Consider the following 17416-nt stretch of genomic DNA (forward strand, 5'->3'; position numbering starts at 1 on the left):
TTTTAATGGGTACTAGCAATACTTTGAAAACTATGAGAAAGCTAAGCCAACGGCACCAAATACATCTACCGAACATGTTTTAGGTGGATTGCTAAATACTGGGTCCTGAGGAAGGGTCACCGGACCCGAAATGTCTTTTTTCTTCACAGATGCTGCCAGACCTACTCAGCTTTTCCAGCAACTTCTGTTTTTGTTCCTGACTTACAGCATCCGCAGTCCTTTTGGATTTTATTTGCTAATTATAATCTGGATTTTCTTTTCCTCTCATATGTGGGTTTACCGCAGGTCTTGTAGCAAGTGGTAATGGCGCTCTCAGCCAGAAATTCCAGGCCCTAGCCCAACTTCAGGAAGGTATGATATAATGAGGCCAAACCAGACTATTTCCAGTCTGTAAAGCCTTTGGTTATGCCCCTGACTGGCAGAGAGAGAGGGAGTGTCTCTGTTCAGCCTCACTTGTGTGGCAGCTGCAACACAACAGCCTCTACACGCATTAAAAGACTTCATGAGTTCACTCTCACCACAAACAAGCTTCCTACTTGATAGACAAATAGAACACAGAATAATACAGCGCAGAACACGCCCTTCGGCCCTCGATGTTGCGCCGACCTGTGAACTAATCTAAGCCCCTCCCCCTACATTATCCCATCATCAGATGAACTGTAGACGCTGGAATCTGAGGTAGATGACAGGAGGCTGGAAGAACACAGCAAGCCAGGCAGAATCTGGGGGAAGGAGCACTCAATGTTGTGGATATCACCCGAAGAAGTCCTGAAGGAGGGTTAGTTCTGAAATGTTGACTGCTGCTTTCCTCCAGATATTGTATGGCTTGCTATGTTCTTCCAGCCTCCTGTTTGTCTATCCTACTAAAGAGGCAGGTTACCCTCTTAGCAGGCACAGACAACTAACATCTTCCCGAAATTAATTACAATAAGTGACTACTATCTGTTGGCTATATAGCATGTTGGGACAATCTGTGATTCTGAAAACATCATATAAATGTAAAGTGCTCTACAAGTGGAACACAAGGACCAGCCCAATTTAACCATGGCCATCCAAGTCAAACCACCACTCACACACTGAACTCCTGACATAAAAAACATTCTTGGTGACATCACAATCACTCACAGCGAGTTTGCTGAAGCTGTTGTACAAATCGCTAACCTCGACATCAAACTATAAGTGCTCCCCTAGCAATGAGAATTGCAAAAATGTAAATTGTTTCTATTTCATACATAAATGTTACAGCTCAAGAAATAATTTAGGCAGCAAACATCTCCAAATATTTGTTTTATTTTTGTATTTCTACAAACACAAAAGCCAACTGTTGCTTTTCAAAATCAGATTTGTATTAAAACATAAACAGTTACTAGAGGCAATGGTCTGTGGCAAAGCTCCCTCACCACAGATCCATCTCTAACCACGATCGGAAAATGATTCTTAGAATGAAAACATTTTCCACGCACCTGCTCACATTTTGAATTGGTGGGACCTTCACAGACACAAGGCCTGGGATACATGAGTTGTTAATTCAGCTCTCCTCTATTTGTTGGTACAATATGAAGGATAGTAAAATGCAGGGTATGCAGGGTAGATTGATCTTAGTAGGATAAGACGTTGGCACAACATCGTGGGCTGAAGGGCCTGTACTGTTCTATGTTAGTACAGCAAAAATTCTGCATCAGTGCAATGCATTCCTACTATTTATGATTACATTTCCTGTTTCCATATAAAATGCAACATTTTTGCATATTCAATGTAAAGAAATAACTGCACATAACCTGCAGTTTATCAGCTGAATTATTCATTGTTAAAGGTTTTGATTGAACGTGCCTTGCTGCCTCCAAGTGCAGTCAACCTGTACGTTACTCCTGAGTCCAGTCAACCATCAGCTCCAGATTATATGAATTAGCCGAACCAGAAGATATACAACATTAATAATTATCAATCCTGAAAGATAGTTGGACCATTTTTTGGAAAAGCCAGAACTTGCTGGAAATGCAGAGAATATTCACCAACACAAATAAAGAAAGTAAACACAGATCACAGTTTTGAAATAGAAACGCCGAGGTGCGCAGTTGTGCTGTCTGAGCGGTTTGCTGGTTTGTGCACTCGTGGTCTTTATTCATGATTTTCGAAGCTTGCATACTTTTAAAATAACTTGCTTCCATAAGAAATAAAACCCACCTACAACAATAACTTTAGGGTAGTCACTGGGTGTTGTGCTGATAGATATTTCTTGGCAAGAGTGACTTGATGGGAATCAGGTTGCATAATATTCAGTCCTGCAGTCAGTCATTAACCAGCTATTGACCAAAATGTGTTAACGCTCGCAATAAACTATTATGGTCCATCATGAAGGAGGATGGAGACACTGAAAGATTGCCTGGGATGGAGCACTGGATGGGCATGGACAGGATGGTAGGAAGCATTATTTCTGTCAGTTAAAGGATCAATAACAAGGGGGCATGATTTTAAGGTGAAGGGCAGGAAGGTTAGAAGGGATTTGAGGAAAATTAAAATTTCCACCCAGATGATTATGGGACTTTGGAATGCACTGCCTTGAAGGCAGTTGAGGTTGGAAATTTTTAATATTGATTCTGCAACATATGTAGCACTTTCATCCAGGCAGCAGCACCTCCTTGGTTAGGGAGTGAGTCACTCTTTGCAGTGACAGATTAAGGTTATTATAATTTCCTCTTCTTTTTCTTCATGGCCTTCCATTCACCCTCTTGAGTCGCTAGATTATGGAACAGCACCTTCACCTTCCTCTTCCTTTCTGCATCTCTGCAAAATAACAGTAAGCAAGAATGTCAAGTAGACTGCTGCAGAAACAGGTATAATGGTCATGTGCCTTTATCAGTCATGGCATAAATTATAACACCAGGGACGTTTTGCTGGAGCTGTACAAATGTTTGTTTGGCTGTAGCTGGGGTGCTGGTTGCCACACTATATGAAGGATGTGATTGCACTGGAGGGAGTGAAACGGAGATTAATCAGGATGTTGCCTGGGATGGAGCACTGGATGGGCATGGACAGGATGGTAGGAAGCATTATTTCTGTCAGTTAAAGGATCAATAACAAGGGGGCATGATTTTAAGGTGAAGGGCAGGAAGGTTAGAAGGGATTTGAGGAAAATTAAAATTTCCACCCAGATGATTATGGGACTTTGGAATGCACTGCCTTGAAGGCAGTTGAGGTTGGAAACCTCACAATCTTTCATAAGTACATGGATGAGCACTTGAAATATCATAACATTCAAGGCTATGGGCTGAGAGCTGGAAAGTGGGGTTAGAGTGGATAGGTCAGTGCAGACTTAATGGGCAGGAAGACCTCTTCTGTGCTATGTGATTATGACTGAGATGGTTGAGGTTTTCGGAAATTCAATCAGCTCACTGCCAGGATGTCTCTGCAGGAGTTCCTCAGGATAATGTCCTTGGCCCAAACAGATGACACATAACTGGGTAGGAGGATGCAGAGGCGTCCAGTGTGATTTGGACAAATTGCATGAATGGGTAAACATAGTAGATTAGGTACAATGTGGGTAAATGTGAGGCTATCCACATTGGTAGCAAAAACAGGAAGGCAGATTATTAACAGAATTTCAGTAGCTTGGGAAAGAGGGAGGTGCAATGAGACTGGGGTATCTGTAAAAGTGCACACACTGTTGCAGCAGGCATGGAGGGTAGCAAATAGCATGCTGGCCTTCACAGCAAGAGGATTCGAGTGCAGGAGCAGGAATGTCTTGCTGCTAGAATATCATGTGCAGTTTTGGCATCTCCTCACTACAGGGAGGACGCTCTGGAGGAAGTGCAACAAATGTTTACCAGACTGATTCTTGGGATTGCAGCACTGATGTATGAAGATAGATTGGACCGGTTAAGATTATATTCACAAGAATTTAGAATGAGGGGGTATCTCACAGAAACCTAGAAAATTCTAACAGGATGAGATAAGTTAAATGCAGGAAGACGTTTCCAATGACCAGAGTCCATAATCAGGAGACATGGCCACAGAATTACTACTTTGAGCCTCATTTTCCAGTGGTCTAATGTCCAATTTTGCCTATCTCTTAATTTTTATATATTTGAGAAAAAGAAACTATTTTATGTTACTAGATAGCTTATCCTCTAATTTCATCTTCTGTGTCCTTACTGCTTTTGTAGCTGTTGCTTTTTAAAGGCTTTCTAACTCTCTAGCTTCCCACTGATGTTCACCACATTGTATGTGTTTTCTTTTGCTTTTATGCTGTCCCTGACTTCCCTTGCCAGCCATGGTTGCCTCACCTTCCCCTTCATGTGTTTCTTCTTCCTTGGGATGAATTACTGCTGCACCTTCCAAATTCCAACACCCTTCCCAGAAACTCCTGCTATTGCTGCTGCACAGTCTTCCCTGCTAGGCTTCCCTTCCAATCAACTCTGGCCAGCTCCTCCCTCATGTCTTTGTAGTTACCTTTACTCAATTATAGTACCATTACATCTGATTCCACCTTCTCCCAATCAAATTTCAGGGTGAATTCTATTACAATAATGGGCAATTTTAATCTACATATAAACTTAAAAAAAAAATCAGACTGGCAGTAGTTGCTGGATGAGGAGCTCAGTATGATTGAGACAGATTCTTACAGCAGCACACTCTAGAACTAGTGAGGAGGTTATATCAGACTTGGTATTGAGACATGCTGGATCTACCTGCCTCAGCAGGCGTGGAAGATGCGTCACTGAATGATTTTAAGGTGGAGATAAACAGATTCTTCTTGAACAAGGGAATCAAAAGTTATTAGGGGTAGATGTAAATTTGAAACACAAATAGTTCAGCAATGATCTTAATGAATGGCTGAGGAGCTTCAAGGAGCTGAATGGCCTACTGCTGCTCATGTTTGTAACTCCCTCCCTGACAGGGCTATAGATGTACTCACACCACATGGACCACAGTAGTTTAAGTGAGGAGGAGAATTGAGGATGAGCAATAAATGCTGGCCTAGACAATGACACCATCAGCTTGAGAGAGAATAAAAAGTGCTGTTAGGGATTGGGCATTGGGAAACCACACACCACAGATTTAAGCATGTAATCTGGTCTGAGTTTCTAAGGCAGTACTGAAGGACTACTTCAATATTGCTGGTGCCACTTTTCTGCTAAGTTTAAAGTGAGGCTCCACTTATCCTCTTAAATTATGTAAAAGATCTCCTGGTATTATTTCAAGGGAAACAGGTAAGTTCTTCCAGATGCCTCTCCCCAAAAGCTAGTATTTGTTGACCATGCCTGACTGCCACTTAAACCGAGTGGCTGGCTAGACTATTTCAGACAGCAGTTAAGAGTCAACTATATTGAGGATGTGGGTCTGGAGTCACACATAGACAGTAGATTTCCTTCCCTGAAGGTCGTTAGTTAAACAGATAGGCTTTACAACAATTGATGAGTATTGCCACGGTCCCAAATATTCCCAGGTTTGAGTGGAACCAGCTGCTGTGGTGCGATTTGAACGTATAGCCTCAGCCTTTGGATTACTAGTCCCTGTGATATTACCATTCGATCATCTAGTTTTGTGGATACAGTGATTATCATGTTGCTGTTTGTGGACTTGCTATGTGCAAACTGGCAACATTTCCCACATTACAATTGAAGCAAAGTGTCTGTGTGTTTGCAAAATGCCTTGCATAAATACAATGTTTTAGAGCCTATCATTGCTTGCTTACCCTTCCATGATATCTGAGAACCTCTGTCTGGCCAGAAACTGTGCGTCTTTGCGGATTTCACGAACAGCTCCTTTAAATTCCCGCTTGTGTTTGTGGACGAGCCTCATTCGCTCTTTCTCTTGTCGGGTACCACCTCGTTTTCGCCCATAATCTGAGCTGAAAGCACAAGTTTCAGTCTTGTTAATTTAGAAAGTTCCCACTGTTCTGATTTTCATTCTCTCTCTCCCCCACACAAACGTGCAAATTTCTTACAGAGGGCATAGGAGGAACGGGGAGACTCCAGGTGGACTCTCATTGGATCCAGCCCTGGTGACGTTTCTCTGACAATGAGCATCAACAGACAACCACAGAGGAGTTTGCTTGTCACACTGGTGTTCATAGATAGAACCCTGCCTTGCGTTCTCCTCACCAGTTTACAGTTACTGCAGTAAGTTTTAGCACCTTTTACTGTTATTCTGGTTGAAGTCATTTAACTTGGCACAGACAGTGGGGCATCACTGGGCAACGTGAACATTCTGAGTCATTCAGACAGTTCTTCTTGGTTTAACTGTTTAAGAGATGATTTGAATGAAAACAGAGCGAAAGAAAGCCCTCATCTCACTTTAACCCCAATTTAAGGTAATAGTCCTCCTACTCCTGATCACATCACATCATTTGACTGATCCCGATTTAATCCTGAATGAACCCGTAACTGATTTTTAAAAAAAAACTGGTTTTGTCCAGTCCAGACTCCGGGCTCCGGCTCTGTTACCCCATCATTGTGTTTACACAGGCGGTTCTAGCTCCCTCGTCTTGGCAGACCTCAGTTCTCATGCTCTCCGATTGTCAGGACAGGAAAGATAAATCAATCAGCATTAACATTGACAGTTCTCGGAGACCTGCCCCTCTGGATCTGAGCCAGCAGTGCCATTAAACAAACTGTTTATAGTAAACAAAAAATGAAAGAACTGCGGATGCTGTAAGTCAGGGACAAAAATAAAGTTGCTGGAAAAGCTCTGCCGGGCTGGCAGCATCTGTGAAGAGAAATCAAAGTTAACGTTTCGGATCTGGTGACCCTTCCTCCTGTTCTGAGGAAGGGTCATCGGATTCAAACGCTAAATCTGTTTTTTATTTCATAGAAACTGCTTTTAGTTTCCACTTGAGACATTATTCAAATCATTACAACCTTTGTGACATCTATCTTCAACTCAAATCACCAGCCTCCGTTCGTAACTATTCCCTACATTCATTTAAACATTGGCAGACATCAAGAAGACTGTTGAAGGACAGAAATCCATCTAATTCTTCCATTAGTTGCATGATACAACCATAATGGAGTTGTTGATTAATTATAGCAATCAATCTACAGACTTGGAAATGACATGAGGAAAGGCCCTCAGTAATAGTGCTTTGGGAATTAAAGTCACCCAGTTCCTCCAAAGGCTGCTAAACTCAACAAGTCATGTCATTGACATGACTTGACAACTCACTCATTGACTGCATTGAAAAATGTAATTTCCTGGAAGAAAAATCTCCCTAATCTTCTTTTGAGTTACTCACTTAATTATGACCAGTGCAACCCCAAGAGTTTCCCTCTGTAGACTGGCCACTCACTTACTGATAGAGATATCTCACAATTTTGAAAATGTTAAAAGTTGTTCAATGTCCAATGAGGCACGAAGAACAGTGATTTAATCTACGACTTTTATTATGGTTTCCTGAACAAGTCCAATACTCAACATGATATGCAATTAAATAAACTTACACTTCCACTATTTTGGGTGTGAACAGCTTTAAAGGGACTGGCTTCTTCTTTTCAAACTCAAGTGGTGAAAAGGATGTTGACCTGTCTTGCACTTCAATTAGCACCTCGTGATTTAGTTCCTACACATTAGGAATAAGACCAGTTTAAAAATTAACACCCAAAAACTTGCATCGACAGGGCATTCTTGATGTAGTACAACTTCCCAAGGCACTTCACAGGATCATTATCAGACATCAAATGATAATGTTAGGATGAATAATAAAAAGCTTAGTCACAAAGGGACGTTTTAAGGAAGAGAGAGGGAGTGAAAGAGAGATAGACAAGCAGATGAGTTTAGGAAGGAAATTGCAGCTAAAGGTATAGCCACCAATGGCAGACTGACTGGAACTGACAATGCGCAAGAACACAAAATTGCAGAAGCACAGAGATCTAAAGTTTGTGGGACAGGAGGAGATATAGAAGTTGGCAGCACCAGCTGCGTTTTATTCTGTCCCTCTTGTATTAAAACACAAAATATCATCTTGGCTGCCTCACCATTCCATTTCAAACAGGTCAGGCAAATTACTTTGCCCAAGGAGACGAAAGAAGGAAAGACCTTGAGAAATTCTGACTGAAACCCATTTGTCACAGTGGGGATTCCCACTTCATACTTCTGTGATAAATACTCGTGTGTCAGTTAATTTCTAATGTTGAGATTATGTTAAGGCTCTTCATTCTTGGAAGGAGACAGCTGAGAGTGACCTGATGGTGTTCTTCTAGGAATTACAACAGGAATTTTGAAACTTTATTTATTTGTGGGATGTAACTGCTGCTGGTTAGGCAAGCATTCATTGCCCATTTCTATCCGTCCTTAGAAAGTGGTGAACAACAGCTACTTTCACTGCTGCAGTCCATGTGGTTGATATGGGGAAAGTATAATCACAGTGGCTGACAGGGAGGAGTTTCCAAAAATCTGGATCTAGCAACATAGGTCAAAAGAACAGTGAAACAGATCCAATTCAGCATGGATGTGGCTTAGAAACATAGGGAATAGGAGGAATACGCCATTCAGTCCAACAAGTCTGCTTTGATATTTAAACAGATTATAGTTAACGATCCACTCTGTTTCCAATGCCTCTTGCTGTTATTAGTATCCAGAAATCTACAGGTGTCTGTCTTGAACACAATCTTTTGAGCCTCTACGGTCCCCTATAGAAAATTCCAAATATTTAGTACCCTCTGAAAGCAGTTGTTCCTGCTGATCTCAGTATTAGGTAGTATGGCCTTTAATCTAGAGCGGTGTTCCTCTGTTCTATACTCACCAGCTAGGGGAAACATATTGAAATATTAAACGGTAGATGTCTATTGTATCTATCAATTGGATTGACTGTATTTTTTTGAAAATTCTAAACATTTACGGAGGAGCTTGCAGGAGTTGGGACTCCTAAACACAGGTGCCCTTGTAATGGGTTTGGGAAGGTGCTGCTAAAGGAATCTTGGTGCATTAGAGCACTGCATCTTGCAGATGGTGTGTACTGGCTCCATTATTTTTGGCGGTGAAGGGAGTGATTGGTGAAGGAGGTGTATGTGGTGCCGAGCAAATAGGTAGCTGCTGTTGGGTTTCTTCAGTGTTGCTGGATTTGCATTCAATCAGGCAAGTGGAGGGTGTCCACCAGACTCTGTAGTTTGAGGATGGTGGATAGATTGTGGGAGGTGAGTTACTTGCAGCAGAATTCTCACCATTTCACCTGTTTTTGAAGCTACATATCTATTTGGCAGGTTAAGTTCCAGGATGTGACAGTGGGGATTCAATAATTGCATCAGTGGGAAGTGGTTTGACACTCTCTTATTGGACACAGTCATTGCTAGTGTAGACCTAAAGATTTCCTCATGTGTGGGAGGCCAATACTACTGTTTATTAGTAAATGTAATTCAGGTACTTTACCTAGAATCTCTTTAACCAGAGTGCGATGAGTGTGGGGAATTTGGTAACAGTGGTTGAGACACATAGCACAGATACATTGTTCAAGCAGAAGGTAGATAAGCACAAGGGAGAAGTGAATAGAAGGATTATGGATGGAGCCAGATAAAGTGGGCAGGTAGGGTTTAGGGAGTTTGGTGTGAGGCACAAACACTGACATAAGCCAGTTAACACAAGAAAAAGAATTATGCCAAATAGTCTGTTTTGATGTGAATTCTGTATAATGCAATGCAGTCAACAGGTTACCAGGGGATCACACAAAAATGTCTGGACAGAGATAGAACCAAGTTCCTACCTGGAGCTGAGCTGGATAATCACTCACAGGTAGATGTGAGGTCAGAAGAATTTCCAGTGGATTAACTATTTCCCGAAATGAAGGCAGTGATCTATACAAGGAGGCACATCGCTTGCATAGGTTTAAACACAAAGCTATGCAGGACAACCTATAGCAGAAGTTAAAGAAAATCCAATAAATCTTACATACTATTCAAGTCACAAGTCTTTTTAATCCTAGTGGATTACAATAGCGTTCCTGCACTTTTTCTTTCAGTTTCTCACTGATATTCCCTCTGATCTTCCCTGGGGTAAACGATTATTTGGTTCCAAAAGCATAGGCAAGGCACAGAGGATTTATTGTACTGTTCAGAGCGACAGTCTGCACGCTGTCAAAGTTCGCACATAAATGATGTTCGTTCGGGAAGGGAACTTTTGAGTGACTATTACCTGTGAAACAGAACCTCCGTACCTTCAATGGCAGGTGTAAAAATGTGAAAGGAAGAGAAGACAGTCAACCATTGAATTTTACAGAACAGGAGTTGGCTATTTCGACCATCATTCTTGAGCCATTTGAGTCAGCTAGTTAATTTGAGCAGATGAATAGAACTTCCTCCATAGCTCCAAATCTTAGCATTTCTAAGTGCTCAACTAATTTGATTTTCAAAATTATTCTTGAATCTACTTCCATCACTCTTAAAGGCAGTACAACTGGTTAAAAGAATTCTCTCATTCTTGCGCAAATTATTTTAAATCTGTGTTCTCTGGTTACCAATCCCCACCACCTCCCCACCCTCAGCTAGTCATACAATAATTGTCTGAGCAATGAAGTGAAGACTGCCACTCACTTGAAGTTCGCTGTTTGTGTTTCATCTTGTTGTTCCACTCTTTGTATCTGGCTAATTGGCAAGGGCTTCATTTCCCATGATTCAGCAGCCATTTTATCTTTCACCACCATCAGGTCAGAGGATTTCGCAGATGATTTAAAAGGTGGCACCACAGTGTACCCTGGGGTGAGCAACCAAGACAGACAGGAATTGAGGGATGCAGCAATTGTGGTTTCCTACCCCCTCTCTCCGCCTGCAGACAGAGGCTGACATCTGGTACTTCTTCAAAACAGATACAAATGTGAAAAGTAAGACTGAAACATTTATAAAGTTCAAGGATTTGATACCAACATGTTTTCAAAAATAAGAAAGAGTTTGACCCAGTCTTGACACACTCAATGTCTTACAGAAAAATACATTTTTTCCCCCTCATCTCCATGAATTGTGAATGAATGCTGAATGGTAATTGCAGAGAACCAATCAGGCATATTCATCCCTGTTCGGGTGAAATGTTATTTCACTCTATTCCAAGAGATCTATTGTTCGTTATTTCACCCTTTTAGCTGAGAAATCCCTTATTCATTACTCCCTGTTAACAAAAGCTTCATTTTACTAAAAATCATCCATAACCTAATTTTTATTCGGAATGAGCAAATTGACCATTTTATCATTTCTAGTTATGGCACAAGTCTACAAGGTATTTATGGCTGAAAAGAAAGCAAAATCTTTATTGTAGAAGATTAAAGCAAATGTTAATCATATGTGCACTCACACAAATGCGCGCACACACACACACACACAGGGGTCAAAAATCTCTGCCTGAAGTGCAATCAATCATCAAGAGGCAAACTGCACATGTCCTACAAAGTGAACGTTTGCTCATTTCTGCTCAAAATGAATAGCATGTTGCCCATTGCAAAATCTTCCATGAAACAGTGCAATTAATCAACAACATTTTAGAACATATTTAAAAGAAAACTGTAGTAAAGATATTCCTGGAAACCTGGTTTGGCTCGATTGAACAAACTTATACTTGTGTCTGAGGAAGGGTCATGGGACCAAAACATTAACTCTGCTTTGTTCCCACAGATGCTGTCATACCTGCTGTATTTTTCCAGCTATTTGTTTTTTTTTAAATATAAGCACCTTATTTAATTTAGTCCACCACCTATGAGTAAACTGATTTTAAATAACTGAAATAGACTTTAATAACTTATATTCACAAAATAACTTGGTGGAACCACTTACTAGCTACAACTGAAGCCTTTTCTGAGGAAGCGTCACTGGGCCTGTAGCGTTGTGTCTTTTCTCTCTCTACAGATGCTGCCAAACCTGCTGAATTTTGCCAACAATTTCTGTTTTTGTTTCAGATTTCCAGCACCCGTAGTTCTTTGTTTTATTATACTAGCTATGTTGATGTACCATAAAGTCAATTTTTAAATATATTTCAGGAAATATAAAAGGTTGAGGTACTTTTTGATATTTGTGCGCTGTTCAACTGAAAAGTCAGCAAATGAATGCAATCAGTAAAAGGTTGTAGTGGTGTTTAATTGATTTCTTGGCCTGACCAGTTAGTGTGAGCTTCCACTTTTCTTTTAAGTAATGCAAAAGATTGAAAAAATCTCATCTGCACTCAATGTAATTTGCACTTGATCTTTTGAGCTGTTTTGGCTGATTTTGAATGAAGGTAGCAAAACTCCAGGTCACTGGCTCTTACACAGACAAACATACCTAAGGTGCTTTTCCTAGGCACTGCCATGTGAAGAATTCCCACAAGGAAGTTGATAACTTCAGGAACCAGCCTCTTTGAAAGTGAAACATAGTCCAGGAAGAGGCAGCACACAAACAGTCCAGCAGCAACATCCCGCAGTACGGTGACAGAACACTGTTTATGTAAAATATCAACAAATACAACATAGTAAGTTTAAATTTATAAATAGGCAATACTATTTACATAATATTGCAAGGGCAATTGAAGTTTCAGCGAGGAGAGAAAAGTGGATTGAGAAAATGTAAAGAAAGATAGGAGGTTTCTCTTCATATTCCCGAGAGACAAGCATACTTTTGGAGAATAATTAAATCAGTCCTATTTCATGGTCTTTGTCCTTTAAAGATTTATCCTATTTCCATCTGAAAGTTACAACTGAATCTGCTTCTAACATCCTTTCAGACAACAGATTCCAGCTCATCACAATTGGCTGTGTTAAAAATAACTCTGCTGATTTATTCTCTGGTTCTTGAAACAATTATCTTAAATCTGCAGCCTTTGCTGGGCTAAGTTAACTTTCTTTATCTTTCACCAATGCATTCTTACCCGTTTACTATCCCCTTTAATTTGGAACAAACACAAGAAATTTTGTTTTCAGTCAGCTAGTCATTATGGGAATGAAGTGAAACATGCAGACCAGTTGGAGATTTGAAAAAATAAAGGTTAACAAAATAATAAACGGTGCAAACAAAGCACTGGGAGTTAGTTGTATAGATGTAGAATCCAAAAGGAGGGAAACTAGCTCCCTTCATAAACAGAGGTCACAGAGTAATTGGTGAAAGGACAAAGGGAGTTGAGTAACTTTTCAGCCAGAAAATAGAGGTCAGACGTTCACTGCCTGAGAGGATGGCAGAGGCAGAGATCATTAATGCATTTAGGAAAATTTGTTAAGAAGTTGAAGTGCTTTAACCAACATATTTATTGACCATAACCTGGAACATGGAATTAGACTGGTAAGCTCTTTTGCCACTATCAATGAAGTGATGCTCCTGAGGTGTTTAAACCTACATGTAATCACGATTGGGCCACCACAGTAGCTAAGTGATCTGTACATACTTGATTCCGTGTATTACATAAAAAGGATTCAGAAGAAGGTACAAAAAGGATACCAATGCATAAGACTTAAAGACTGAATAAGCTGGACGTATTTTCCCTAAAAATCGTTAAAGGATTTGATAGGGTACACAGAAGACAGGCAAAATGTGTGTTCAGGCCATGTGTTTAGGAGGCAGGATAATTGGCACCTGGAATCTGAAACAAAAATAGAAATTGCTAGGAAGTCTTAGCAGATCTGGCAGCATCTGTGGAATGAAATCAGAGTTAATGTTTTGAGTCCAGTGACTCTTCTTCAGAGCTGCCAGACCTGATGAGATTTTCATTTGTGCTTTTATTTCAGCTATTTTTTATTGAATAAGGGAATGCGAGCTGTGCTGACCAGGCAAGCCTTTACTGCTCACCTCTTAATTGGCCTTAAGAAGGTAGTGGTGGGCTGCAGCATTTGGTGTGGGAACATCCAGTGTTGACTGGAAGGGATTTCAAGTCACTGATGCAGCCACAGTAAAGGAAAAGCAACGTATTTTCAAGACAAGGTAGTAACTGCCTTGGATTGACCTTGAGGTGGTGGGGGCGCTCCAATGCATCTGTTGCCCTTGTCCTTTTGGATACTAGAGGTTGTGGCTTTGGAAGGTGTTGACTAAGGAGTCAATTGCTACAATGTATCTTGTCGATGGCATACACTGCTACCACTGCGCATCTGAATATGCTTGTGGTGTCAATCAAGTGGGTTGTTTTGAATTGGATTATGTTAAGTTTCTTGAGTGTTGTTCGAGTTGCACTCAAACAGGCAGATGGGAAATATTTCATCACACTCCTGATGCTTGTGCCCTGTAGATGGTAGGCATGCTAAGATGAACCAGGTGAATTGCTTATAGCAGGATTCCTAGCCTTTGGCCTGTTCTTGTAGGCATGGTTTTTACATGATTTGTCCAATTCAGTTTCTGGTCAATGTAAACCCAGGAAACTGATAGTGAGGGATTCACTGATGTAAATGCCAACAAATATCATGGTGGTTCATTCTCTCACAACCTTACATTGTGTTAGGTGGCATTATCACCATGCTAAATGGGATAGATTCTGAACAGATCTAGCATTTAAGAATGGGTATCTATGAGGTATTGTTGGCCATCAGCAGCAGCATTGTATTCCAACATAATCTAGAACCTAATGGCACGGTATATTCCCCCCTCTGTCTTTACCATTAAACCAGGGCGTCAACCCTGGTTCCGAAAACAGTGCAGGAGGACGTGCTCGGAGCAGTGCCAAACAGACTTAAAAATGACGTAATCCAGTGAGGCTACAGTACAGAACTACTTGCATGCAAACAGCATACGGTACAAGTGATGCACAGGACAGAGTAATCCCACAAACAACAGACTCGATCTAAGTTGTGCTGTCCAAAACTAGGGGCTATAAAATGAGGTAGGCATGAATAAACCTAATAAGAAGTTTAGGAGAAACGTATTTTCCCAGAGAGCAGAAGTATCAGTTAAGGCAAACAGCCCAAATGTTTTTAAGCGGAAGCTAGACCAATACTTGAGGAGAGATTAGAAGGATGTGTTGATAGATTGAGGTGAAAAGAGATGGCAGGAGGCTTTGATGGAGCATAGACACTGGCATAATGAAGCCGACAACCTATTTTTATGTTATAAAGTTTATGAACAGAGGCCGGAGCGAATGCAAATCCTTGTACCTACCTTAGTGACTATCTGACTCATGTACACAAGTGTAGGGGTCACCACTGCGTGTCGAAAATCAGAGGTGGGGAACAGAGCTCCTATAATCTTTATGTAAAGCAGCTGTAAGGAAGCGAAAATACTGCATCAATGATAGAAACTCATGGTGGTATCCAATCTCCATTGGTGTATTCATCCAGATGTTTGTACAGCAGCATGAGCAGCCTTTTTTCCTTTACCAGATGTGGGTGTTACTGGCAAGCGAGGCATTTGCTCCCTATCCCTAACTGCTCTTGAGTTGAGTAGCTTGCTCAGCCATTTTAGAGGGTAGTTAAGAGTCAACCTCATCATTGAGTGTGGAGTCACATGCAAGTCAGACCAGATAAGGATGGCAGATTTCCTTCACTGAAGGATAATGATGAACTGAATGGGTTTTTATAACAGTTCATGCTAGTTTTGCAACATTATTACTGTCACAAAGCCCTCAATTCGAGATTATTATTTATACTTATATTCCACCAGGTGTCATGGTGGGATGTGAATCATGTACCTAGCGTTAGCCTGGGACTCTGAGTGCTGAGTTACTGCAGGATAAGGATTTATGCTCATTCTTTTCATTGCCACTTTGTTCCCACTCTAAAGAGTAGCGAATTAGTACTTCAACTTGATATGTTACTTTGCAAACAGGCTTAGAGAGGAGGAGAGTCTGTGGGAAGCTACTGGAGGATCAACATCCAAACAGTTTTCTTAAAAGATCACTGAACCTCCACAGACTTCAGTGGGAGCTCACAATCTGATTGAAGAGTCTGAACTCATAAGGATTTAAACAAGTCTGAAAAAATTCACCTTGCTTTAACTTTGAGGAGGAATCTCCAGAGATCTTACAGGGAAGACATTACAGGCTATGTGAAATAGAAATTGCTGAACAATAGCTCAAGTTAAACATTGTTTGCAGTAATATGATATGGATATAAAGACAGAAATTGTTGAAAAAACCCAGCAGGTCTGGCAGCATCTGTGGACAGAAAGCAGAGTTAACATGTCATGTTCAATGATTTTGCTTCAGAACCATTCTGGAGGAGGATGACTGGACCCGAAATGCTCACTCTGCTTTCTTGCAACAGATGCTGCCAAAGCTGGTGGGGTTTTTTCCAGCAATTTCTGCTTTTGTGTCTGATTTCTAGCATCCACAATCCTTTGGTTTTTTTTGCCACACAGATATAAACTAGACAAAAGTGATGTCAGGACCCACTGCTTGACAGTGTGATCAATACACAGAATTGGATTCTGGGCTGTGGAGGCAAAACAATTTGAAGTCATTCAAGAGACATTTAGATAGTGTGAAGGCTGGATGATAATATTAATCAAAGGATTAGTTATAGAGGTTAGTACTCTTTTATCAGTACATACCATGGTAATTAAGGAACCTAACTATAATATATAGACATTGCTTTCATGCAGATTTGCATACCTTATCTAATCCAGGAAATGAAGCCCGACCTTTGGCTTGCAGCTGGTTGTCTAGTTCCTGCACACTTTGTCTAAGGGTTGATTGAACACAGCTGCAAGCAGCTTCAGGGAATAACTGCGATAGTTCGTACAACTGGCTGCAAAAGAAAAAACTGACATGATTAGAGCCTTGAGGGGTGTAACATTAACATTCCTCAATAACTGTTTTCCTCTTTAGCCATCCTCACTAGATTTCCATACTCATTTCAATGCTTCTTAGCATCTAGTTAAACGTAATTTTGGGCCCAAGTATGGCTCACCTGATTTCTGTCAGCAGTTGTCAAGTTGGTCATACTCTTACGTCAGTCAGAAGGTCATGGGTTCAAGGCCCATTCCAGAGGCTTCAGCACATAAACCTGGGCTGGTGCAGTGTTGACAGTGCACTGCATTGGCAAAGGTGCTGTCTTTTAGATGAGACATTAAACCCATCCACCCTCTCAGGTGGGTATAAAAGACCATACAGCACTACTTTGAAGAGCAGATGGGTTATCGCCAGTGTATTGAACCTACCTTATGAAAAGATTATTTGTTTTTGTGGGATGCTTCCGTGTATAAATATCCTTTGGATGTAGACGTTGCTGGCTGGACTAGCATTCAGTGCCCATTAGTGACAACCGGTGGGAAGTTTTGCTGTCTTCGCACTCATTTTGCACAGTTAGAGCATCAATGCAGTTGGAGAGGGAGTTCTAATATTTTGACCAAGTGACATTTGAAGAACAATGATTTATTTCCAATGATGATAAGTGGTTTGGAGGGGAACTTGCAAGTGGTGCGTTCCCATATATGTGCCTCGTCGACTGGTAAAATTGTTGGTTTAGAAGATGCTGTCTCGGGAGCCTTGGTGAATTTCTACTGTGGTACTTAGATCTGCTACTGAGCCTCACTGGAAGGGACTGAATGTTTGTAGA

General features: G+C 40.9%; 1 protein-coding gene across 1 annotated transcript in view; it reads right to left on the reverse strand.

Annotated features, from left to right (window-relative positions):
• Positions 1 to 1274: 1274 nt before the first annotated feature.
• Positions 1275 to 17416, reverse strand: part of nop14 (NOP14 nucleolar protein homolog (yeast)) — a 103691-nt gene continuing 87549 nt past the window's right edge. The window contains exons 12-19 of the mRNA XM_059644895.1: positions 16471 to 16606; positions 15021 to 15122; positions 12231 to 12384; positions 10521 to 10680; positions 9695 to 9842; positions 7440 to 7558; positions 5696 to 5851; positions 1275 to 2784 (exon numbers count right to left, since the gene is read on the reverse strand). Of these exons, the coding sequence (XP_059500878.1) occupies positions 2685 to 2784; positions 5696 to 5851; positions 7440 to 7558; positions 9695 to 9842; positions 10521 to 10680; positions 12231 to 12384; positions 15021 to 15122; positions 16471 to 16606 (1075 nt within the window). The 3' untranslated portion in view covers positions 1275 to 2684. The remainder of the gene's footprint in view (positions 2785 to 5695; positions 5852 to 7439; positions 7559 to 9694; positions 9843 to 10520; positions 10681 to 12230; positions 12385 to 15020; positions 15123 to 16470; positions 16607 to 17416) is intronic.

Source organism: Stegostoma tigrinum, chromosome 3, assembly GCF_030684315.1.
Source record: "Stegostoma tigrinum isolate sSteTig4 chromosome 3, sSteTig4.hap1, whole genome shotgun sequence".
NCBI lineage: Eukaryota > Metazoa > Chordata > Chondrichthyes > Orectolobiformes > Stegostomatidae > Stegostoma > Stegostoma tigrinum.